This window comes from Hippocampus zosterae, chromosome 6 (genome assembly GCF_025434085.1).
Source record: "Hippocampus zosterae strain Florida chromosome 6, ASM2543408v3, whole genome shotgun sequence".
NCBI classification, from domain to species: domain Eukaryota; kingdom Metazoa; phylum Chordata; class Actinopteri; order Syngnathiformes; family Syngnathidae; genus Hippocampus; species Hippocampus zosterae.
In genome coordinates, this window is record NC_067456.1 from 15,687,062 (window position 1) to 15,712,075 (window position 25,014).

The window sequence follows — 25,014 nt, forward strand, 5'->3', positions numbered from 1 at the left end:
ACATCCATCTACTAAAACAATGGCTATCAATTCTCATATGAAATGAAAGAACAAAATATTATTTGCATTGACCAGTTGTCTTTTTCCTGTGTAGTGTCACCGACTATTCTGGACTCTGATCATCCATCTGAGGTGAGTGCACCCATAGGAGAAGAGGCAACACTTGAGTGCAAAGCCGCTGGAAACCCCGTACCTCACCTTAGCTGGCTGAAAGACGGCTCGACTTTGGAAGAGTCAGATACACGTCACGTTGCGTGAGTTGTTTTCCAGCCTACATTTCCTGACAGAACAATAATGTACTTTTTGAGGTCATAGTAATAATACATTATTTGTATTTACAAAGTAGCTCAATTTGTTTTACAATAGCCTAATCTATCGTTGTCATTCCCCTAAAATTTGGGGAATAAACTGAAAAAAAAATCATTCGCATCAAAGTTTGTAAGCATAAACGATGAATGTGTAGAGAAACAAATGGATTTGTTTATGGTACAATCATGGAGAAAATTAATAGCATCTGGCATACAGATGTTCAGTAACTTTTATGATCAATGAAAATGGAACAAACAACCATGTGTTTAACCGTGAGAACGTCGTGGGGCAATGATGATAATAATGAGAATGTTATTCTGGTGTTCGTAGCATTTAAACTATTTTGTAATTGTTATTTACTAGTGTGACTCCGGATGGCAGCACATTAACTTTACGAAGGCTTAGTCCTGAGGATTCTGGAACGTATACCTGCTTGGCTGTCAGTCCTGCTGGCCAGGAGAGCAAGATCTACACCCTTTTTGTCCTTGGTCAGTTTTAACATTCAACTGTCATCATTTTTGATCGAACAATATGTAGTTGTTTGTTTATTTCTTTATTTTTTGTCACAGTACGACCATCCATTTTGGGCGAGACCATCGAACCGAAAGTGGTGCAGGCCATACAGGACAGTGCGTTGACTCTTGAGTGCCATGCTGATGGAAATCCTCCACCTCAGATCAGCTGGCTCAGGAATGGACAACCCTTACTTTTATCACCCAATACACGCCTAATCTCTGGTGACTCAGTACTGAGGTCTGTCTGCGGCGCTGATTTGTGTATATGTTGTCAAATTATACATGAAAGTTATGCTGACTGTCCATTTGTCTCATTTAGGATTTCTCCTGTGCACTTGTCAGATGCTGGAATTTACACATGCATAGCTCGCAGTCGAGCTGGTCTTGCTGAGCTTAGCTATGACGTCCAGGTCCAAGGTACCATCATTCAAGTCAAGTCAACAGTATTCATTACACACACAGTTAATGTTTAAGGCATAACAACCATGCACCTACCAAGAACTCATTTACAAAGTAGTTCAATCAACTTTCAAAACTGTAATACGCTCCCCGACCAAACATAAATAAATTAACTTCCATTACTCCAATACAGTTGGCATACACACCCAAGTTTTTCCCCCCCAATTATTACCGTATTGGCCCGAATATAAGACAGTGTTTTTTTGCATTGAAATAAGACTGAAAAAGCGGGGGTCGTCTTATATTCGGGGTCTAGACATTATACCCATTCACGACGTTAGATGGCGCCAGTATACCTCGCGCCATCTAGCGTATCATTGAAGCGAATGTTGAACTCGACTCCCCAGGCCAAAGTGAAGACCTGTCATAAGCATAAAAATAAAAATAACGGTGGCACGAAGAAGAAAAATAAAAAAATAGCAGGAAGAAAGAAAAGAGAAGAAAATAATAGAAGAGATGACATAAAATGGAGAAACGTAGCGACAATCTGGAGAAAAGTGGGTCGAAGATCGGCCAGGTTAACCGGCAGCTGAGGAGAAGTTATGCTGTAATTTACATTTCAAAAACCAGAAGCCATTCATTTACGAATGTGATTGCAGTTTACTTTAAATATTCAAATGTTCAGATATTAAGATTTGAAGCAAAATAACATGCTTTTTCTCTCAAATACAGTATATTATTATAATCATTTGTTTCAGATGTACTGTAATAATTGTCTGAATAAAAATTAATTTGGTGTTCAAAAAGTCTTATTTCAAACTTGAGTCTTGAAAAAGAGGGGGTCGTCTTATAATCAGGGCCATCTTATATTCGGGCCAATATGGTACTACAGTTAGTAGCATTTCAGATTCTGGTACTGCATGTCACAGCGTTATATGTTCTACAGTGCCCCCTGGTGTAGATCATGTTGAACCAGTGGAACCAGTGACAGTTGTGAGAGGATCACTAGTAACGCTTACCTGTGAGGCCCGTGGTGTTCCTCCTCCAACGTTGACTTGGATGAAGGACGGCCAGCCAATTTCACTTCACCGGAACTTGTTGCTGGATGGACAGGAGACACGACTGCAGCTGCCTGATGTGTCACCCTCAGAGGCAGGCCTCTACAGCTGTGTTGCCAGCAACCAGGCTGGAAGCAGCACGAAGAGTTTTAATCTCACCATTCTTGGTATTATCATTATTATTATTAATTATGATATTATTAACGTCTATATTTTTGTCTGAACACATTTCGACAAAGCACCTTGAATTCTTATCCAGAGCCTCCAAAGATATCCAAGTCTGGTGCCCCAGAAGAACTGACGATTGCAGTAAACAACCCACTGGAGTTGGAGTGCTCTGCAGAGGGAGTACCGCCCCCTACCCTTGTCTGGCTCAAAGATGGTCGTCCGCTGGGCGGAAACAACATCATTCAGGACAATGGACACATTCTCACTATTAGCAAAATTCAGGTAAAAAAAAACTCAACAGCTTCTAACAGCCACAAATGCTACAGTGCACATGCAGATTTGTTGTAAAAATGTACCGTTGCTCTGACCTTGATATAAAATATATCATAATTGCACCTAGGAAAAATAGGGCATGGCTCAAAGAATTACAGGTTTTAAAGACAAAATAAAATAGTCTCAGAGATCTGCAGACATCTGCATTCAAACAGAGCTGAATCCACTCGTCAGTTAGAAATTGTCACTAATTACAATGAATGAAAATTTTAGTCTTCATGGTCCAATTCTCATTACCCATCGTAGAAAATGTAGTGTTATGCATTAGTTTTCTTTACATTACAGTCCAGTATACTAGAAACACATAAAAAGGCACCAAATCTAAATTTGAGACTGGGCATCAGAGTTTTGCAAGAGACAGTCAACCTGATAAACACTGTCTTCTCCAAGGTTGAGGATGCAGGTCTGTACACCTGCTTGGCCAGTAGCCCAGCTGGAGAAGATGGAAGAAACCATTGGGTTCGGGTACAAGGTGAATGAAGAATAAGTTGTACATACTTTGAACTGCGCAATCTGATGTCTTCTGAATTAGTACGTGATTATGCAAACATTGTTCACACTATAGTCCCACCGACCCTTCTTGGCTCTGAAGATGTGAGGACGTTGTCAGTACCACTTAATGGACATTTGACCCTGGAGTGCCTGGCTGACAGTGACCCCTCTCCTGATATAGAGTGGTACAAGGATGAGGTCGAGATGCAGGTACAGGATGTGAACACATTCACAAAGAGTGAGTTAAGTAGAAGAACATCTCTAAGGCACATCTTTCTCTCCAATTAGCTGGGTGGTCGCATCCAGCAGCTTGCAGGAGGCCAGTACCTTGAAATACAGGATGTCAGACCCGAGGACAGTGGCCAGTACAGTTGTGTGGTTAGCAACATAGCAGGAAGCACCAGTCTCTTCTTCATTGTGGAGATTCTCTGTAAATTGCTCTTTTACCAGACATGGTTAAAACTAGTTCGTCACATTGAACCCTAATCATACTTCTGCCTCCCAGTGCCGCCGGTAATAAAGGAGAGCAGCGCAGTGGTGACAGCTCATATAGGCCAGGATGCAGTTTTACCATGTGAAGTCGAGGATGGCACGACTCCTGCAATCATATGGCGAAAAGATGGCTTCCCGATAATCCACGATAACAACAAGTGGGTCTTTATTTTGTGTTAATGTGGTTAAAAGGTTAACATGTTTAGGCTTTTCGCACAACAGCTTGGGTGAATGTTATATTTCTAATAAATCACGTAGTGTACATACTTCAAATGTAGTAAGACTGTTAATTTCAGTGAATTCTTGTAATTTGAAGGATGAAATCACACCCTATCAAAAAGCATTTCATTGAAGCATTTTCAAACAATGTCGCAATTTACTCATTAGCAAAAATTTGTCCAAGGATTCCGACAAATAAAATCGCATCATACACATTTGGGTATAAATCCAACAACCGTTTTGTGTTTGAAAATGATTGAGTATGGAAAGCATTAAAATCCGATTGGATGTATTTTATGAAAATGACTCGGCCTGTGAGTATTTTATTTATATATTTCAGGTACACTATGGTACCAGAAGGCTCCTTACATGTGCATCGGGTTCAGTTGAGCGATGCTGGCCGCTACCACTGCACGGTATCAAACCAGGCAGGCTCAGACCACCGCGGAATCGATCTCAGAGTGTTTGGTAAATAGAGAAAAAAAATAGGAACTCTGAAATTTGCGACTCGGGTCAACATGTTGAAATCTGCTCTGTGTCGTCTTAGTGGGTCCTTCAATCAGTCCAGGTCCGTTCAACATGACGGTCACCACAGGCATCAGAGCTGTCCTGAGCTGTGAGACAACAGGCATACCCCCTCCTAAAGTGTCTTGGAGAAGGAATGGCTCTCCTCTTGATTCTAGCCAGGGTGCATACAGGTAAATATCCACTTTTTGTGACATAAGTGATCATAATAACAATAGTAAGACGTAATATCTTATTTTTGAAGGTTCTTATCTTCTGGATCCCTGGTAATTTTATCGCCATCCCATGAGGATGAAGGTTACTTTGAGTGTACAGCCGTGAATGATGTTGGAGAGGAGCGCAGGGTTATTGAGGTCAATCTCCAAGGTATGGATTTTAAGGTGGTACAAGTAGACAACAGTTTGAATTCAATAACTGTATTTTTGTGCGTTGCTCTTGTAGTCCCACCGTCTATTGAAGACGATGTCACAACAGTCACGGCTGTGAAAATGTCTCCAGTGGAGTTACCTTGTCATGTCAAAGGCCGACCTCAGCCCAACGTCTCTTGGACAAAAGGTGGAGCCAAGCTTGGCTCTAGAGGAGGAAGTTATCGCATCCTTCCTACAGGTAAGAAACCGTCTCTACTTGTGTTTTAGGGATTATCGCAGTGTCATGCAAGACACTGAAAAGAAAACTCATCAATTACCCCATTTAACTGGCAGATAAATATACTTATTTATTCAATATTTGGTGGTAAGATTAGGATAACGACAACGGCAGTAGTGGGTCACCTGTGTCAAGACCCATTTTGTCAAACCTGCTTAGTAACATCTGATTTATTATTTTTTAAACGAGGCATCAACATCAAATATACAACAATATAATGAACCACTGTAGTTATTGCCCAAAAAATTAACTAAATCAATAATTAATTACATCTGAATGAGAGAAACTAAATTCAGAAACAATAAAAAGCCTGAGTTGAATTTTCATTTTTTATGAAACACCAAAAAATGCTGACCAGGTAGAGATTACATGTCAAGTTTAAAGTGTAGTTGTTGTCGGCTGAAATGTGGGCATATTTAGACAGACACAAATGACATGCATGACGAAGCTCTTGTTTTTCATAGTCTGTAGTTTGAAGTGAGGCCAGGGGTGTTTTGCTTCGTCTGATTGGGGATTGATTGCACGCCGTTGTTTCCGTCACCGTTTCTCCCCTTGTTTCACAAACTTTGCTTCTATGAGGGCCCGTCGAACCTTTGTGGATGTTGCCAGTGAAGTCAAGTTAAAGTGCCTAAAGCACAAGTCAGGACTCTATAACAAAGTAAATTAGATTCTGCAAGCAATACAAATAAAAGTAGCGAGCGCAATGGATTTCAATGTGAAGCTCCGATCGCATAGAGCGGCATACATTCCGAAGTGTTGGTGAAGGTAGCGAATGTTGCGTTCTCATCAGGGTCCGTCAGGGTTGGTTCAAGGTTGCAAACTTTGGTCAAGTCAAGTCAACAGTATTCAAAGTCAAACGGTTGTCATCTCCCTTACTTTTCTTGCTGCAACAAGAAAAATGACAAAAGCTGTTGGCGAACATCTGGCAAACATTTCGTGAACACTTGCGACCTTGAACGAACACTGATGTGAATACGCATTTTTCTCCCTTCGCCAACAGTCGCAAATGTTGATGTCTTAATGGGATATTTTAACGGAGTAAAAACTGTGTTTTTGTTTTTTTGAACAAAAATCTCAAGTGAGACATAAAAAGTATGTTTTAGTAAAACGGCTCAGACAATTCCCACTCATCCAAAATGTTGCTTCAGTAGTTTTAACTGGACAAATGGATGTTACGGACCACTCTTCTGTTTATATGTGACAACTGCATATACTACTGCTATCCTCTATGCAGGGGTGTTGGAGATAACTGCCGTGTTACCAAGTCACGCCGGCAGGTATACTTGCTCAGCTCGTAATACAGCTGGAGTGGCTCACAAACACATCTCACTTACGGTGCAAGGTGGGTAGTCATTTTTTAGCTTCAAGACTCTGGCACAACATCATGTATTTGATTAAAAAACGCATATCACGTGAACAAGTTGAAACTTAAACTCACTTCACCTTGATCCGATAGAGTCCCCAGAAATCAGGCCAATGGCAGAGGAAGTACAAGTAGTGTTAAATCACGGGACCATCCTACCCTGTGAGGCACAAGGATTTCCTAGACCGTCCATTACTTGGCAAAGAGAGGGTGTTCCCATCGCAGCGGGTAACAGCAGCACATCATGAATCTTAAGAAAGGATAAACGACATATTTCTTCCAAAAATGCTTTTAATTGGTTTACAGGTCACAGGCTGGCTGTGCTCTCAAATGGTGCCCTCAAGTTTGCTCGTGTTACTCTTGGTGATGCAGGGCTGTACCAATGCCTGGCAAAAAATGAAGCCGGTGCGGCTGTGGGAAGGACCAAACTTGTGCTGCAAGGTAGTGTACTTTTGCTTTCAGAAATCAAAAGGGACATGCTTCCCGCTTGTATCCGAATTACGTGACGTGATAAGAGCGTGTGTTCTTATCCTTGTGTGTCCTCAGTTCCACCAGTGCTGAGTGTGCCCCGTGTGGAATACACTGCCGTGTTGGGCCAACCAGTCAGTCTGGAGTGTGCGGCAGATGGTCAGCCGCAACCGGAAGTCACTTGGCACAAAGAAAGGAGGCCTATAATTGACAGTGCACATATTTATTTATATGCAAATGGTACATTGGCGATCACTTCTACCCAGCGCAGTGATGCGGGGACATACACATGTACCGCCAAGAATCTGGCTGGCAGAACCAGTCACGATATCAGACTGCTTATTCAAAGTGAGTCAAGGCTCTTGGTTTGTCCTTGTGAAAATACAATGCACTGTATTTGTTGATTAAAATCAGTTGAAATGATCTAAGTTTAGCCAAGCATTGAGATTTTTGCACGAACCATAGAGAAAATGATGGCTTTCAAATATATGGCAAGAGAGGAATTCAAAACCTCCTCTGCATTCATGAGATCAGATGTAAGAATGTTTTTGCTATTGTAACACTAAAGCCTATACAGCCATTCTGGTTTTGAAAGGAATGATGCCTTGTCAGGAGCTTCGATGCGATTGGATAGAAGGGTGGATAGCTGCGAATGACAGGGTTCCTACCTATGGAAACTCAAAGTTACAGTAGAGCTATCTTTTTGTTGTGTTTCAGTTCCCCCAATGATTCTTCCTGGGCAAACAGAGATGTCGGTCATTCAAGGATTTCAGGCCTTGTTACCCTGTGCTGCTCAGGGTTCACCAGACCCCAAAGTATCATGGGAAAAGGATGGTGAAATTTTGCTCAACATTCCGGGCAAATTTACCATCCTGAGATCCGGAGAGCTAATTATCGAGAGGGCTGAGGTGAGCTGTAGAACATTGGCAGATTCAGTGTCAGCCCAGCCTAGCTCTATGAATGACTCTCATTTGCGTTTACTTACATAGCCAGGAGATGCTGGAATGTTCACATGTGTAGCCACCAATGCAGCAGGCTCCACGAGACAGGAGATTCATCTGTCCGTCAACATGCGGCCTGCCTTTAAAGAGCTACCAGGTGATGTAACCTTGAACAAAGGACAGGATCTGGCCTTGTCCTGCCACGCTCAGGGAACCCCTGCTCCTGTCATCTCCTGGACTATCAACAACAAACCTTACGCAGGTATCATTTACTTTAAATGGTGCTGCTGAGCCCCCAGTACTAGCAAAATACGCATTTTTCAAAGTGTTCAAATGTGCAACGTTTTTTGACCGGAGCCTGGATTTTGACTGCTGAACTTGTTAATTCATTAATTTTGTAGGTGGCACTGTAGATGAAGCAGGCAGGAACACCATCAGCATCGACAATATTACTATGAGTGATGCTGGCACATATGTGTGTATCGCGGAAAACAGCGTGGGATCCATCCGAGCGCTCTCCTTTGTCCGCATCAGAGGTAAACTCTGACTGATTAGCGGAATCTCTCACTGAACAGAATGAATATCTCTGTATAATGTGTGTGTTTCTTAGAGCCTCCCGTGCTGAAGGGTGAAGCCCACATGTCTCAAACCGTCATTCAAGGTGGCTCGGCTGTGCTCGACTGTCCGGTCCATGGAGACCCCAACCCCGTCCTCCGCTGGCTCCGAAATGGAAAACCCTTGCGCCACTCTGTCCGCATGCAGACACTACACAATGGATCATTGATCATTTACAGCATCACTGTAAATACAAAGTTCACACATTTTATCCCTCGCTTATTAGTTAAGTTTGAATTGTAAAGTTTGCGAGAGTAGACTTAGAGACATTTTATTTTTTTCTTAAAGCAAACGCATTCATCTAATTCAGGCTTCCCCTGTGTCGCTGAATGGCTGTGCCCTGCTTTCAACACAATCTGATTGGAGGCACTGCAGATAGAAACTAATAGCATTATCAAAAGAAGGAGGAGGTCAACAGAGAACTGGATGTTCCCAGACTCTGGCCTGCCTTACTTAGCCTCTAACGTCGTTATGTCCCTCACTGCTGCCATAATTGCATCGCCTGCAGCTGAGATTCTCACAGGCAGATGACAGTTCTTCCGACAGTGCTTCTTTCAATGTATGATTTTCTTCGACTTGGCTCTACAATATCTTGCTAATTCACATCAACTCTCAACGAGTCAACAGTCACTTAGTGTTATTTCCTTATTCATATATTGACATTATTTCATGCCTCATTACCTTACATCATACCAAAGCTTTTTGCTTTTGAAGCTATGGAGGAGGCCTGCGGTTTAGTAATGTTGGCGTACCTGTGATTATGGATGGTTGTTTATCAATATGTGCCTTGCGACTTATTGATAATCTGGTCAGAGTTTACCCCGTCTCTCAGCCTGTCATCTGGTGTAGGATCAAGTGCAGCCATGTTTCCCGACGGAAAAAAACATTCTAGATGTACGGTTGTGTTGAATTAATGACTTACGGTAGTTTGGTCCTGATGGTTTGTTTTTATGAGAGAAAGATTTTCCATAACAATGCCAATCATTTTAATCAATACATATCTGTCATTTGACTTGACAGGTTGCAGATGAAGGGGATTATGAATGTGTGGCTGAGAGTGAAGCAGGGTCAGCTGAACGGACCATTACTCTTCAGGTTCAAAGTGAGTTTGCACTTGTTTATAATTCAACCGTGTTTAATGAAGGGGCATCACTTGGACGCCTTCACACACTATTTTACTGAAACTTTCCTTTTCTATTCATTGGTCATTTATGTCATTCATGACTGGTAAGGTTGTTGCATCACCAATGTTATCTTGGTTGTGACTGCATTTTCTTCAAATATCTACTAATGGCCACAATTATTTTCCTCTATGTATTAGTTAATGGAGGCTATTCCAACTGGCAAGAGTGGGGTCCTTGTAGTAGCATCTGTGGTCAAGGCTCCCAGGAGCGCAGTCGACTTTGCAACAACCCAGAACCAGCTAATGGTGGACGAACATGCATTGGGCCCAGTATTGACTCAAGGACATGTCATGCTGGCCTTTGTCCAGGTTTAAGTACAATCCTACAGTATATTTACCTTCTGTATGTCCGGTAGGTATACAATTAAAAATTCGGGCCAACCCCCCAAATAAATACATTGGTTCAGGGATCTGTACATCTTTTCAACAATCTAACATGGCATCAGAAAGGCATAATACAAGTCACGTTGCATGTTACCCTGTTTCATGCAAATGAGCCGGCACTCACCAAGTGCCCCTCTGCTACGATTGCATTACCATGTCACTCGTGGTTGGAGCTATTTCGAGCTCCTAATTAGTTTTTTTTTTCTTCCTCACCCAAGCATCTATGATGATGGCAATCACATGAATTCTATTTCCACACATTGCATTTCATCAGCAAGCTGCCAAATTGCACATATAGACATCAATTAGTGTGCAAATCTGTGCACATGGTGTATACAGTGGACACAGTGTCGGGTTCCACTATCCTTCTTCTCATTATCCAAGCATAGTTATCCACCTTATTTTATGATGCATCTGTAATGTATTTTTTTCTGATGAAAGGTGAAGCCCCTCGTAAGACCAGAGGCAGCCTAATAGGCATGGTCAACGAAAGAGAGTTTGGCGTGTCCTTCCTCGAGGCCAACATCACAGATAATGAAGAGGAAGGCAGCAGCTCTTTGCAGGCCCGTCTTGACAACATTCCGCCAAGTCTGGGTTAGTAGCAAGCACACAGAACGATGAAAGGAGTGGTTTTCAGTATTACAGTATACAGCCATGTCACCCGTAGCCAATCAATTTTGGCTTGCTTCATTGTGGTGCTCCTAGTATAGTGCAGAGTGGATTTCACTCTTGCTATAATCCAATTTATTGATGGTCATATGGTAGGGCCCTTGCTGCGGGTGCTGGTGCCTGTTTTTGCACCTATCTACTGGACCACTGTGCTTCAGAACGGGCCCACGAGGAATGGTTACTCCTTCACACACGGCCAGTTCAGGCAGGAGTCTCAGCTGGAATTTGACACAGGTTTGCACTTGATTGTACTTATTCACCCCCCCCGAACCCCCACCCCCCTCAACCACCAACACCTTCCCTCCCATTCCACCACCATCCCAACATCAGGAATGACTGTCGCAGTGCTGACAGTCTTGCTTTTAATGACTTCTATGTCATGTTCTATACAAAAGGACCACAAGATGGCGTTACTGACTCGTGTCTTTGAAGGCCACAGTCTCTCAACTAGATGTGTAAAATATTGTTTGGGATTCCTTCAACCAGGGGAGGTCCTTCGTCTCACCCATGTTGCCAGAGGACTGGATTCCGAGGGAGTTTTACTGATTGACATTGTAATCAATGGATATGTACCACCATCATTGACAACCTCACATCTGAGCCTCCAGGTGTGTTCACAACTCTCCTTGTTATCGGAGCATTTTCAGCAGTGTTCTCAATTTCTAAAATGGAATTGTGTATCCTGTAGGAGTTTGATGAGTCCTACGTGCAGACAGGCCAAGGGCAGATGTACTCCTGGTCGTCACAGAACCACCAGAGGGGAGGGAGGCCCATGGTGTTGCGCTGCAATCACACCATTATTTACGAGGGCGAGGAAAATCGTCAGGGCCCTCTGCTCCAGCTGTTGAAGGTTTCCGGAATGAAGAGTGTCTACAATGTGCTTACTCTTACACTGGACTTCCACTTCACTGCCAGCCTTCTCATACCAGGTCAGAGGATTTTTTTGGGGGGGGGGGCAAATAAATAAATAAATTTGGGGAAACAAAAATTTCCCGCTAAATGGTTCTGCTTGCAGATGGATATGAAGAAAGTTGCCCAAAAGGCTTTGTCCTCGACACAACCTCATACTGTGCTGGTAGGTGGCCTCCGCCTCATGTATGGTTCGTCGATTTTTTACTTTAAATATATGTGATTGTGCCACTTTATTATTGTAATTCAGTTTGTGGTTATGACTAGATGAAGACGAATGTGCCCTTCAGTCTCCCTGCTCTCACTCATGTAACAACATCATGGGAGGATTTTCCTGTGTCTGCCCTTCTGGCTTTACCATCTCCACCGAGACCAACGAATGCCAAGGTCAAACAAGCACACATTATATTCTTTAGTTAACCCTACACTGACTGTAGTGACGGGTTGTAATTTGTATTAAATTGTGAAAATTGCTCTGCTTATTCATCACGTGGACCCAACAGATATTGACGAGTGTGCTCAGAGCTTGCACATGTGCCACTACAACCAACAGTGCATCAACACAGTGGGCACTTATCGCTGCCAAGCCAAGTGTGGAGCAGGATTTAAGCCCAGCAGTTCAGGACACAGCTGCGAAGGCAAGTCGTCTTTTATCCTTGTTCACTATTTCATCCATACATTCATTAGATGGATAAAAAAGGGTGAGACCAGATGAATCCTGGAATGGTTGTCAGCCAATAGATAGATAGGTAGATTTAAGTCACCCCTAAGGGCAATTCACATATGTGTGATTATGAATCATAGTCACTGATTTAAACCTATGGCAATTCCACAGCGGACTGATGAATCTGGCCTAATTTTGTGTTTTAGACGTGGACGAGTGCCGAGAGTCAACTCTATCACCGTGTCAACATCAGTGTCTCAACACTTTGGGCTCCTACCGCTGCATCTGCCACCCCGGGTACCAGCTGTCAGGACACCAATGCATCGGTCAGCCATTTCAACACAAATCGGCACTGGATACTAGTGTTTCATTTGAATGATGGAGTAACTTAATTCTTTTAACAGACATCAATGAGTGCATGAGGAATGTGTGCCCAGCTCACCAGCAATGCCAGAACACTGACGGAGGTTACCAGTGTTTCGACAGCTGTCCTGCTGGCATGACCAAAGCAGAGAGTGGAGTGTGCCTGGGTTAGTGTCTGTTCATTCTCACTTCATTCATTTTCGAAAATTTCCACAGCAATTCCAGTTTTCTACTCTACAGAGGTTAGATTATGTAAGATTATAGTTGAAGGTTTCCAGGAAATTTTAGGAACACATTTTTCTCGAGTGGGTAAAGGTGGGGATGAGCCTGTTGGCACTGCATTTTACATTGTGTAACAGAGTCCCATTTCACAGGAAATCTGATGCATTGCTTAGAGGCAGCATGAAGCCATTGGTTTACCTCCATAATGTCAGCAAAAGCTTTCCTCAATGCTATAATTTGCTGCGCAGATTCCACATTAAGATCCTCAACAGGAGTATGAATAGACTAAATATGAAGCCACATTTCAAACAAGTGGTACAATTTAGTTCAGGTCGCCACGTTACATTTGTAATCGTAAACCGTGATCTGGCTTGTGTTTACACCACAGGAGGGCGTAACATAACGGAACTAAAAATTAATGCAGCACTGCACTGGGTATTGTTGTCATGTTTCACTGTTTTTTTTAACAGTAAATGACATTTAAAAAATAAGCAGCCCTCCTTTTCTTCTCCTTTGGTTGAACTGAAGTGTCAAAATTCTGTTTGTGTGTCACGGCCCTCTGGTCGGTACTTTTACTCTGCGGGGACCAAATAATGGTGGTGGTCAGTTAGTCTGGAACTTTGGTAAAATCTCCCAAATCTGCAAACGACATCCATTTTCCGATACGCTTATCCTCACAATGGTCGCGTGGGGTGCTGCAGCCTATCCCAGCCGTATTCGGGCAGTAGGCGGGGGACACCCTGAACCGGTTGCCAGCCAATCGCAGGGCACACACAGACGATCGAACCCATGACCTCTGCACTGTGAGGTCAACATGCTAACCACTGGATCACCGGGGCCGCCCTCTGCAATCGATACCAAACACAATTTGTACTTCTAGCAGGGTGTTTTAACACACTCTCACTTGTCGTGTTTTTAAAAACTTAATGTCCACTTTCTCTCTTGTTTTTCAGATATTGACGAGTGTCAGGATGGAAGTCACATGTGTCGCTACTCTCAGATCTGCCAGAACACGATTGGTGGATATGGGTGTCTCTGTCCAAGAGGGTACCGATCTCAAGGAATTGGTCTGCCATGTCTGGGTAGGACATTGCTTCGTCTTTCGCAGATTAGACACAGATATGAGTATAATTGTATTATTGACTCTGTATACATTGTATACATGCAGACGTTGATGAATGCCAGCAGACACCAAGTCCGTGCGCCTCTCAGTGCCGCAATGTGCCTGGCAGCTTCAGGTGCTTGTGCCCACCTGGAACTGTGCTGCTTGGAGATGGACGCTCATGTGCAGGGCTGGAGAGAGGACAGTTCTTCACGAATGGAACCAGAGTCAGAGCGAGACTTCGGCCGCAGCTGGTGTCATCCCTCGGCAGGCCGATTTTGTCTCGTTCTCACGGGGTATCTCGTATTACCAGACAGAGTTGCCCTGTAGGATACACCAGCAGAGACGGCAAATGTGTTGGTAAGCTTCCGTCGAAGGCTGCCCGTGCCCTTAGTTTGATGACAGTGCTCAGCCAGTGCAGCGAGGACTACCAATCATATATTGTTGTCCAAAACAGGTCTTGACAGAGCAATATCATGTTTTTTGTCTACAATGTGATAAAAGCCGAGTCAAAGTTCAAAGAAGCTTGATTGATACCGTCATTGATACTCTTTCAGCACAGCACAGCGTTCCCCGACCTTTTTTGCGCCATGGACCGGTTTCAAGTGAAGACATTTCGATCAACAGGCATAGAAACTAATAAAAGCAAAGGTCTTGCTTTGGGTCCCAATTTTTGGTAGAACTACACACTTGTAGCATCCATGTAGCTACTAGGCCTGTCACAAGGATCAATATATCAGCTTATTGCTCGATAAATAATTTGGACATGATAGTATTCTTAGGAACTCCATAAATGGTCATTTACATGCGTGTGTGTTGACACACGTCATCAACAGTGAGTCATGCTGGTTTGTTCCTTCTCAGGTCAGTCCACTCGCTCGCCGCTGTGCCAGGTGGCACGCACACGCACATGAACACACCAGGGCTGCAATGGCTTTTGAAAACTGTTTAAACGGTTCAGTTTGATTGTTGTTATCACCATTGGAAAGAGCATCCAAAAATATAAAAACCAACAGTAAATATGCAAGCTTCATTCGACATGCTCATACTTTATCACTACAATGTGTTGTCATTTGTGTAGATGTGGATGAATGTCTGCTGAGGAAGCCATGCCAACATGATTGTCAAAACACCATTGGAAGTTTCCGGTGTCTATGTCCTCCAGGCTACCAGCTCCTACCCAATGGCAGGAACTGTAAAGGTACCAGAAAATCAGTTTGTGATGATGTATCTTTCATCTCTTCCGTCATTAGTAATTAGTGCTTTTTACTGTTTTCTTCTTTTTTTTTTTTTTTTATTGTTGTATATATGATATTGCAATGGTTGTTTTAAAGCGCTCTATAAATACAGTTGAGTTGAGTTTGGTAATTACAACAAGTGAACTTTCTTCTCCAATCTAGACACTGACGAGTGCTTAGAGCAAGGCATTAAATGTGGATACAATCAGATGTGTTTTAACACCAGAGGAGGATACCAGTGCCTGGACACTCCATGTCCTGCATCCTACCAGCGTGGAAGAAGCCCAGGGTAAGTCCAACAAAAACTGACGATTGATTGATTGAGAGAGAGAGATAATTGAGACGTGTTGGCAAAACCATTAAAATGCCTCAACATGTCCCTCGTCTCGTCTTTAAAAGGACATGCTACAAGCCGTGCTCTCTGGACTGTGCCACAGGAGGCTCTCCTCTGCTCCTGCAGTACAAACTCCTCACACTTCCCTCTGGCATACCTGCCAATCACAACGTAGTGCGGCTGTCCGCTTTCTCAGAGTCCGGCATCCTGCAAGAGCGCACATCTTTTATTATGCTAGAGCAAGAGTCCGAAACGGGTCTGATGGGACAGGCATTTGGCATAAGGGATGAAGCAGGACGCGGGACGATCTACACAATGCGGCTTCTTGACAGGCCGGAACTCGTGCGGCTCAAAGTGCAGGCCACCACCATTTCGCAGCAGGGACGTGTGACCTCCCGGAGCATTTTCATCATCTACATTTCCATCTCAGCATTTCCCTACTGAGCATCTGCTGCTTCACAAGTGACTAGCCCCTAAAAGGCCCCTAGATACTTTTAAGACAAAGGCAATACCCCAGAAACCTGAACCTCGGGTGCATTATGCCCTTCCAAAGACACCTCAACATACAGTATATGACTAAGTGGACACAGTCGGTCAGACAAGATTCACCAGTGTATCCTTATCTGTGACTGATAAATCCTGTAGATACTGAGAAATTTAGGACTGAAACACCAACTAAATATCGTCATGGTCGATATGCCTGACCAGAGAAAATTGAATCTGTCCTTAGCCCTAAAAATGGAAAGTGCAATGTATCAGTCGTTTTAGCAATAATATCAAAAAGTACCAAGCTTAGCTCTTCTGGCAGCAAAGTGATTCAAGGTCTGGTGGTACTGTTTCTAGTAAAGTCTCAAAAGGACAAATAAATGAAACTGTATATGTAACTTGATCTGTTTAAAAAAAAATCACCATTAATGACAATAGACAACATTTACATTAGTAATTGCCAATCTGCAAACTTTAAAAAAAACTGACTCTTGAGCCACTTGTCTTAAGTGGCAAATCAGAAGAGGTGAGTGTAACAAAGTGTAATTGTGTTGCACTTACGCAGCTTTTTTTGTACTCTGCATTTTTTGAATGTACATATGTGTTTAAAAGTGCCTTTCTGAATGTATTTGAGTGACCTTTATTGAGGCTGTGACTCACCTGGTGCTACAAAGAGAACCATTTTGACAGGTATTGACTGCATTTACGGGTTGATTGGTGCAGCTGTAAGTGGCATGTCTTCCTTCCTTACATGACATTATAAATAATGTTGACATGCAAAAACAGGAAAAAGGGTTATTTGCAACACGTTTTCCTGTGAAAAAAAAAGGAATAACGTGTTGAACCTTCTTTCGGGTTAACACACTTTTCGCTGTAAATTGTATGTAAGTTGAGTTTTTGCAGAAATAAAAACAGATGGTTGTTTATGGTTGTTCTAATTGTCATTAGTAAAAAGCACGTCAACAGCACTATACACATGTTTTGGGGCTTCTTTATTTTGACGATGATTAATGAGATTTGCTTTCCTAAAATGACCTTTTGACCTTTCTAACTAGACACTATAACTATGACCAGATACATACTCGGCCAAACATCTGTTTCGAAGACAAAAAGTCAATGTGGAAAAATGCCTTTCGTCTTGAGTAAATAATGTGTTTGTTCAAGATGATGTGCTGGGACATCCAGACGAGAATCAGCTTTGTATTAGGGGATGGAGAACAGAGTCCCAGCACAAGGGTGCTCTTGCCTGTACTGGCTACTATTAAAAGCAGAGTAGAGGTACGCCAGACAGCTTTTACGTTCCACAGCAGAAGTATCATATCCAGGTCAACGATTGGTCCCTGGAAAAGTCATAAGGAAACAACTATTTCCATGAAAAGCTGGTCTCCAAGCGCCTTTTGTACGCACAGGAGCCTAATAAGGTCATACATTTGGGGAAATGCTTGTGTTTATGCAAGAATATTAAAATATCAAAACACACTTCGGGCTTGAAATATTTCAACAACGAAAACAACTTTCTGAATTCACTACTATACACCACCACAATGAATTAGAATTAAAATATTGAAGACATGATAGAAATGTATTCTGGGCTTGAGATCAGACTCGGGTGTTGGTGAACATTTGATTGTTTTCTCATCAAAAAGTCTAGAATGGCTTTTCTAGAAAGATCCAATGTCATTTTCCATCTTTCATCATCGGTTTTGTAGCATTTGATTGATGTGAGCAGTTCTGTGGCAATTTGGTAGCACATCCACAATGGATTGGTTCATGTTGCTAAGCGCAGTGTGAAAAGGCTTTTATTATCGGGCTCTTTGTAGCCTCCCTGACCAGTTCTCATCTTTTTAAGCAATTTTGGAGGGATATCCACTGTAATGTCACTCTAGTGTCATATTTTCTCAACTTGATGCCCGTGTTCCATAAGCTATATATATATTGCGTGTCGTCCCGCACGCGGTCTGTCCTTCCGTCTGTCCCTTTTCAAAACGTACCAACTTCACCGTGCCGCTGCGTGCCGCCACTGCGCCGCTCAGGCAGTGGCTCACTACGATCGCGCGGGCATCTTAGCGAAAAAATGTCTACCCACAAGCATTACAATGAAATTGTTAGTTATTTAGTAGAGCTAAACATCTCTTTATTTTCGCGATAAGCAATGAAGATGAACAAAAAGTTGAACCAAGCAACAACACTTTTGTGGGCTGAAGACCCACCTTACCAGCCTTCCGCAGGAACCAGCTGATGAGCCGCCCGGAGGGCGGCGAACCAGCTAGTACAGTATATTAAAGGCCTTGGAACTTGTTTTGTACCCTCCTTCTGAATGATTCATTTGTATAATGAGATCCATTTGAAGGTGTGGAAGCTCTCTGTGGGCCAAGGCTTGTGATTTAAGATCCAACTACAAAAATGTCAAGAAACTCCCACTGGAACATCTGAACTTTATTTTGGGGAAATCAGAGGAACTTTAAATGGTGGCAGGTGTGTGCTGACTCCTATTTGATATGACCTTGAATGGCATTGTTTAATTGTGAACACAGCCACATCTCTAGTTATAAGGTGTGCTCACTTGGACAACCATATTATCTCAGATAAATAATTTTCCTGCCCCACAGAAATATGTATTTTTTTCAGTTGAAATCTACTGTTGATAGGTCACATTAATGGTGGCAAATGGGTGATCTTGGTCTCTCTCCCTTCACAATCTCTCTCTCTCTCTCTCTCTCTCTCTCTCTCTCTCTCTCTCTCTCTCTCTCTCTCTCTCTCTCTCTCTCTCTCTCTCTCTCTCTCTCTCTCTCTCTCTCTCTCTCTCTCTCTCTCTCTCTCTCTCTCTCTCTCTATATATATATATCCATCAATCCATTTTCTGATCCACTTGTCCTCACAAGGGTCGCGGGGTGCGCTGGACCCTATTCCAGCTGTCTTTGGGCAGTAAGCGGGGGACACCCTGAACTGGTTGCCAGCCAATTGCAAGGCACACATAGACAAATAACCATACGCCCTCACACTCCCACCCAGGTACAAGTTAGAGCATAGGTGTCCAACTCAGGTCCTGGAGGGCCCCCGTCCTGCATGTTTTCCAAGTCTCCCAATTGCAACACACCTGATTCAAATGAACAGGTTCAATGTCAGGCTTCTGCAGAGCTTGCTGATGATCTGATCATTTGAATCAGGTGTGTTGCAACAGCGAGACTTGGAAAACATGCAGGACAGCGGCCCTCCAGGACCTGACTTTGACACCCTTGTGCTAACCAATCGACCACCGGGTTCCCCCCCCTCTTCTCTCACTCTCACTCTCCAAGTACTGTACCATATTTTCTGCACAATAAGGTGCTTCAGATTATAAAGTGCAGCTTCAATAAATGGCCTATTTTAAAACAGTTTTCACATATGGGTCTCAGTGCATTATCAGGCGCAATTAATAGAAGCTACAATAGTGGCTGCAGTTGCACTATGTATCCACTAGATAGAGCTACACTAACGGAATACAATAGAATACATTACGATACATCTTTATTTATATAGAGCCCTCAACACAGCTGCAGTTGTAACAAAGCCATAAAAACACTGACATGAAACATACAAATGCAAATGGCATCACAAAACAATAAATGAAAGACAAAAGTTATGAAGACAATTGATTCAACAAAAAAAGCACACAAAACCCATGGGCTCACATCCACAAGGGGCTAAATATCTTTCGAAGTCTTGCTTGTCTGATCCTTCCTTTGTTTAGTCAGGAGTTAACTATGCTTGTGGTATTGTCTTTCTTTCATAATGGCTGTGCAGAGCTTGCACAGTAGTTGTCTGTTTGAGTGTGTGTTGGCGACTGCAAATGCCAATTAGTGTCGGTCAGAATGCTTTTAGGTTACAATCGGTTACTGCTAATAATCACCACTTGATGCCATAGGAACATTTACAGGTAAACAGCTCCATGGGGAATATAAAGAGACGGTGACACCATATATAAGGTGCATCGGATTTTGGGGCATGCTGTTAGCATTTGGGAAAATGGAATGCTTTTAGGTGCGCCTTATAATGCAAAAAATACGGTATATCCCAAAAACCTGACATTTGAACAGAGGGGTGTAAACATTTTATAACCAATATAATAAGACAAAGTACCTTTCTGTATATTGTGCAACATTGTAACCGTTTCAAGATGTACAGCAGGTGAACAGAAGGAGCACTCAAGGAACAATTTTAAAAAATTGTCTTGAAATCAGTTTGTTTCTCCAATCTGGCAGATTCAGTATGTCTGCTTTCCGTTCTTTTCAAAAGCATGTATCAGCTCTATCAAGATATTTTCTAAGGTAGCTATCACACTAAATATTTTATTTGACCCTTTTCATGTTTGAAATTCCATCATCGAGATTTTGAGTAATGTACAAAGTGGCTCAATATTCGCTTCTCAAATATTTGAATAGAGAATTTTATCTTTTCTCTTGAGATTTCGTTGATTTGAGTTTTTCTTGAAACCAAAAGGAAATTGGCTCGAGTAATACCTCAGCTTCTCAGCAGATTGCTCTACAAATGTTTTCACGGATCAGCAGCACTGCTGTGTTGAGTACTGTTGGGTCTCTTTGCTGTCATCGCTGTCAGACGAGGGCTGCTGGTTGTAATAACTGTTTGAGTTGAACAATATTTGCAATCACGATTGCTCTCAGTAGGAGTCGTGTTCAACATTCTCACTGGATTGAAAAAAACAACAACAAAATGACACTTTAATACCTTTTCATGGCATTAGTGAATTTTTGTCATTGTGCTGTTATAGGCGGATGAACGTTGATGTTACCAGTCATTTAGAATAATTTTTTGTTGCTTGCCATTTCCTTGAGGGTGGCACGGTGGTTGACTCACACATCTGCCTCACAGTGCAGCGGATGCCTCACTTTTATTCACTATTATTACCAGGAGGCAACAACAAAGACGATGGCAAATGTGATCATCACAATTAATTTTGGAACAGAAGAGAGGGCAGAAATGAACGGAAATCCATATTTGTTCTATTTGTGTTTCAAAATGTGCCCCCAAATTGAAAGGTGTCGGTGCTTCAGTAAATAACTTAATGCAAAAAGGAATTTATAAATAAATAAATACATATATAAACATTTCCAAAAGTTTAGAGTTAAGTGTTTGGGTTGCAAAAAGCAATACATTAACGGAGTAAGTTCAGCTCATGAATTCTCCTCATTCAACTCTAAAATGCGGTTATCCTCTGAGAAATTTAGTAAAGATATACAGATAACAAAAACACCCAGTAACGACCTGGTTGCTGGTAAATGCATCACAGCATTACACAACAAAGATATGATGCAAATAAACCAACTTGGGTTTTGAGCAAAAACCTCAATCTCCGGCACTGTGTAACTCGTGGTTATTTCATCCAAGACAATGGATTTGAACTTTTGAGGCAGTATTGGTTTTATAGTCTGCAACTATACTCCTTACTTCTGTCCCACACCTCTGCTGAGCAGGCATTCTCTCCAGTAAGGCTGTTGGAATATAACCTTGGCAACATGCCCACAACAGCAAGGAGACATAGTTAGCTTTTTTTGGAAGCCACAGAAGCAGGGCTGTCCATTAATTGTTCATGAAAACTGAAGAGGACTGTAAAAATGGCTGAAAAGAGCTCTCATGAATGCTAATGCCTTCCCATGGTTGTTCAATGACTGGATCGACAGATGGTCATCGTTAACTCAGCATGTTGTGCTGCCACCAAGAGACTGAGATGAGCTGCTAGCGCTATTTAGTTTGGGTCATTGTTTTGGGGGATAAGCTATTGTATACAGTATGCATGCGATTTTGGGGCGAGTGCTTTGTTTGTGGGTGGCAGGTCTTCGTCTAAGCACTGACAAGCTTTGTTAGTGTTGTCATGGAAAATAGTTATTTTGGCCAACGTGCATTATTGACATGACAATATGGCAGAGAACCAACACATGAGGTCAGTTGTTTCCAAGAAGATGGAAGATGTGTCCAAGACATTCTTTCTTTGTCGGGGGTGTCACTGGAAAATAACAGTTCAACGATGAGTAATGCCGCAGTTGCACACGGCTGTCTAACTCATTTTGGGAAGATTGAGTAACAGGGCAAGAGTAGTGATAATGATAGAAAGTATAGCACCTCTGTGACCAATTGGCCGCGCATAAGTGGCAGCTTTTGGAGCGGTGTTGTGCACAGAGTAAGCTTTGTACATGGTATTCATTGTCAACATTACAACTTCCCTTCCATATGCTTGTTCTCAATGTCTCTCATCAGAATTCGCCAAAAGATTAGGTCACACTATACCAAGAATCTAAATTCAATCAGGCTGTGCTTTGCAGTGACCAAATGAAGCGATGGTAGCAACATGCTTTTATAAGTTAAATGTGAACTAGAACATACTGTGTCAACACAGCACACAATCTGGAGACAAACGAATGAAGCTGGAACATACTTCCAGATGACATATTGCATTTCTCTTTTCAAGGCTTGTCTAGCCAATAAATAATATGATAATAAATACTCACATTTTCTTAACCAAAGCAATCATATGACCTGTTAGAAATTACCGCACGGATGAAAAGAATGCTTGGGTAATATTTACTCATTGCCATAGCAACAGTAAGCTACAAAAACCACAAGAAGTAGGTCAGTGGCAAAATACACAAGCGTGGAATAACGCCCAGTTGACACACACATCGTGTATAATGAAAGATAAATCACCTTTTAATGTCTTGACTTGTTACCTTTCTGTCCACGCGTTCATTAAGCATCTTAGTCATCATTCATATGGTTATGCTGAAACAGTGGGTAGAGGCCAAAATGTTTTGGGCAGAAATGTCAATGAGCATGACATCATAGCAATCCGCAGTACAAACAAGATGGGAACAAGAAGGCGCTTAAAGGAAGTCCAAAGCAATTAGCCCCCTCAGTGAGGCAGTACGGTAAATAAAAAGCGGCGCAGTGTGCCGTGTATTCCTTCACATCATTTGTTTTAGCCAGCTTGAGAATATGTCTTGCACACGTATGAGAGCAATTTACTGAATACTTGAGAGGCTTGAGGTGCACTGTGGAGCTTTACAATCCTGTGCATAGATTTATATGGCCACCTGCAGAATGAACAAGATCTCCACTCACTGTTGTGCTCTCACTTGAACAAAGCATCGACACTTGCATTTTCTCTCAGGAGATGCAGTCTGTAGGGGAAATATTTTCATGTGTTCTGAACATGTTGGCTGGAATGGAGCTGCCGTCTGAGTGCTTGCGTCTGTTTCGTTTTAATGCGGGCCAGACTCTGACTTCATTGCCACAATGCTGACCACAGTAGTTCCATCCATCCTGCTTCCCACTCTGCCAGCCAAGTCCTGCTTCCTATCATTACTCCCCGGAGCTGCCGAGTGTGGGGAAAACTAGATGAGTATCTAAAGCTAACTAATTTTTTTTTTTAACTTTCAGACGGAAAGCAGTAAGAGCCCAACACGTGATTAAGAAAACATAAATTAAAAAGACCACACACAAGAGTCTTGGTTGCTATCCATTAATAGACTCAAAGCTTCTGTTATGGATTGAGACTGACAGCTGAGGTGTTAAATATATATGAAATACATGGACTTGCTTCCAAGGTGTGAATACCCATTTAGCAGCCCATTATAGCTCAATATAAACAAACTCAAAGATTCCCGAGATGTCTGTAGTATGTGGCTCTTTTGCGCCTGCTGGAGTTTATTCAGAACCAGATCTAGTTGTATTCCAATGCATGACGTTGAATACTGAGAGCCGGAGGTCTGACAAACAATTACATTTTTCAGGGTGTGCAAGAAACAACAACAACAAAACATCAGTTTGACAAAAGTCCAGGATGTCAGTTCAAACGATAAGATTTCTATTCCTGCAAGATTCCAACTGGCCAAAAAAAATACTGATACAGCTTGGATAAGGAGGTCAGGATTACTGTATCAGCAGCTTCAAACCTTGGCCCGTCACCAACTAGTAAAACATTTGGCAGAGCAAGCAAGTTTACTGGCCCCTCAGGATATTTTGTGCCCACTGTATCATGGGACCAAAGCTTCCCATTGCCAGGACCTACGGTTCCTCAACTAATCCCTCGGCTGAGCTGAGTTTTACTGCAAAAGTAGACAGGTAATTGTCAATGTTGCTTCAGTGATTACATTCAGACACAGACTAAGTTGTGTGAGACCGGTGGTAAAGAACTCGTGTCTCATGCCAAAGCCTGAGGGGTGGCAGGCTCGACAAAGAGAACACGGTGGAAACTAGACGCATGGCACATCAAGTTAAAAGCAATCTTTGAATAATAATTTTGGGACTCACGAACCAAAAATCATGTTAATGTTCCTGTTTGCATAGCATAAAATCATATTGCATCACATGCACAAAAAAAAGCTTAAATGTTCCAAACTTTAAAACAGGAACCTTAAGTGCACTTATGCTCCCTGTTTTCACCCAGAAGCTCCGGTAGCACGTCTATAATCACACAGTTGTAAAATGACTTCTAAAACATCAAGCTGTTATTTTAGTTAATGTTTTCAACAGCTGTTCTCTATTGTGATGTTTACGAAAATAATGTATGCCAATTTCCTGATTAGCTTTAATTCACAAATAGCTTACATACATCAGAAACCAACAAGTCACAACAGAGGGAACGCAATACGTGCTGATTAATCCACAGAGCTGCAATGGCAAACCATCAGAGCAGGGATGGAAATATAGTAGTCATAAATACTGTAATTTAAGGACGCCAAGGCAAAGGGAAAGAACTAAGAACAGCATCAGTGTTGTTATAATCCTTGCCTACAGCAAAAATTGACTAACTTTGCTGAGAATACCCTGAACAATCTGATGAGTAATATGAGTCAAACGAAACACAAATCCTCACCGTCATTCCAGATGTCATATAATTTTTGCCTGTAAATTTTCGGTCTACT

The 25,014-nt window shown here is 42.3% G+C and overlaps 1 protein-coding gene across 2 annotated transcripts in view; it reads left to right on the forward strand.

Moving 5' to 3' along the window:
• Positions 1-17,022, forward strand: part of hmcn2 (hemicentin 2) — a 51,220-nt gene extending 34,198 nt beyond the window's left edge. For both annotated transcript variants that reach the window (XM_052067966.1, XM_052067967.1), the window contains 38 exons: positions 95-254; positions 673-797; positions 879-1,062; positions 1,144-1,241; positions 2,170-2,448; positions 2,541-2,731; positions 3,173-3,254; positions 3,348-3,484; positions 3,563-3,704; positions 3,780-3,924; positions 4,326-4,453; positions 4,533-4,683; positions 4,755-4,876; positions 4,952-5,116; positions 6,390-6,497; positions 6,612-6,746; positions 6,825-6,959; positions 7,065-7,334; positions 7,704-7,894; positions 7,976-8,189; positions 8,329-8,463; positions 8,538-8,728; positions 9,563-9,644; positions 9,864-10,034; positions 10,551-10,703; positions 10,875-11,012; positions 11,265-11,386; positions 11,467-11,707; positions 11,794-11,853; positions 11,955-12,074; positions 12,191-12,325; positions 12,558-12,677; positions 12,756-12,881; positions 13,890-14,018; positions 14,105-14,398; positions 15,120-15,239; positions 15,439-15,565; positions 15,676-17,022. In XM_052067966.1, the coding sequence (XP_051923926.1) occupies positions 95-254; positions 673-797; positions 879-1,062; positions 1,144-1,241; positions 2,170-2,448; positions 2,541-2,731; positions 3,173-3,254; positions 3,348-3,484; positions 3,563-3,704; positions 3,780-3,924; positions 4,326-4,453; positions 4,533-4,683; positions 4,755-4,876; positions 4,952-5,116; positions 6,390-6,497; positions 6,612-6,746; positions 6,825-6,959; positions 7,065-7,334; positions 7,704-7,894; positions 7,976-8,189; positions 8,329-8,463; positions 8,538-8,728; positions 9,563-9,644; positions 9,864-10,034; positions 10,551-10,703; positions 10,875-11,012; positions 11,265-11,386; positions 11,467-11,707; positions 11,794-11,853; positions 11,955-12,074; positions 12,191-12,325; positions 12,558-12,677; positions 12,756-12,881; positions 13,890-14,018; positions 14,105-14,398; positions 15,120-15,239; positions 15,439-15,565; positions 15,676-16,054 (6,005 nt within the window). In that variant the 3' untranslated portion in view covers positions 16,055-17,022. The remainder of the gene's footprint in view (positions 1-94; positions 255-672; positions 798-878; positions 1,063-1,143; positions 1,242-2,169; positions 2,449-2,540; positions 2,732-3,172; positions 3,255-3,347; positions 3,485-3,562; positions 3,705-3,779; positions 3,925-4,325; positions 4,454-4,532; positions 4,684-4,754; positions 4,877-4,951; positions 5,117-6,389; positions 6,498-6,611; positions 6,747-6,824; positions 6,960-7,064; positions 7,335-7,703; positions 7,895-7,975; positions 8,190-8,328; positions 8,464-8,537; positions 8,729-9,562; positions 9,645-9,863; positions 10,035-10,550; positions 10,704-10,874; positions 11,013-11,264; positions 11,387-11,466; positions 11,708-11,793; positions 11,854-11,954; positions 12,075-12,190; positions 12,326-12,557; positions 12,678-12,755; positions 12,882-13,889; positions 14,019-14,104; positions 14,399-15,119; positions 15,240-15,438; positions 15,566-15,675) is intronic.
• The last annotated feature ends 7,992 nt before the right edge of the window (positions 17,023-25,014 follow it).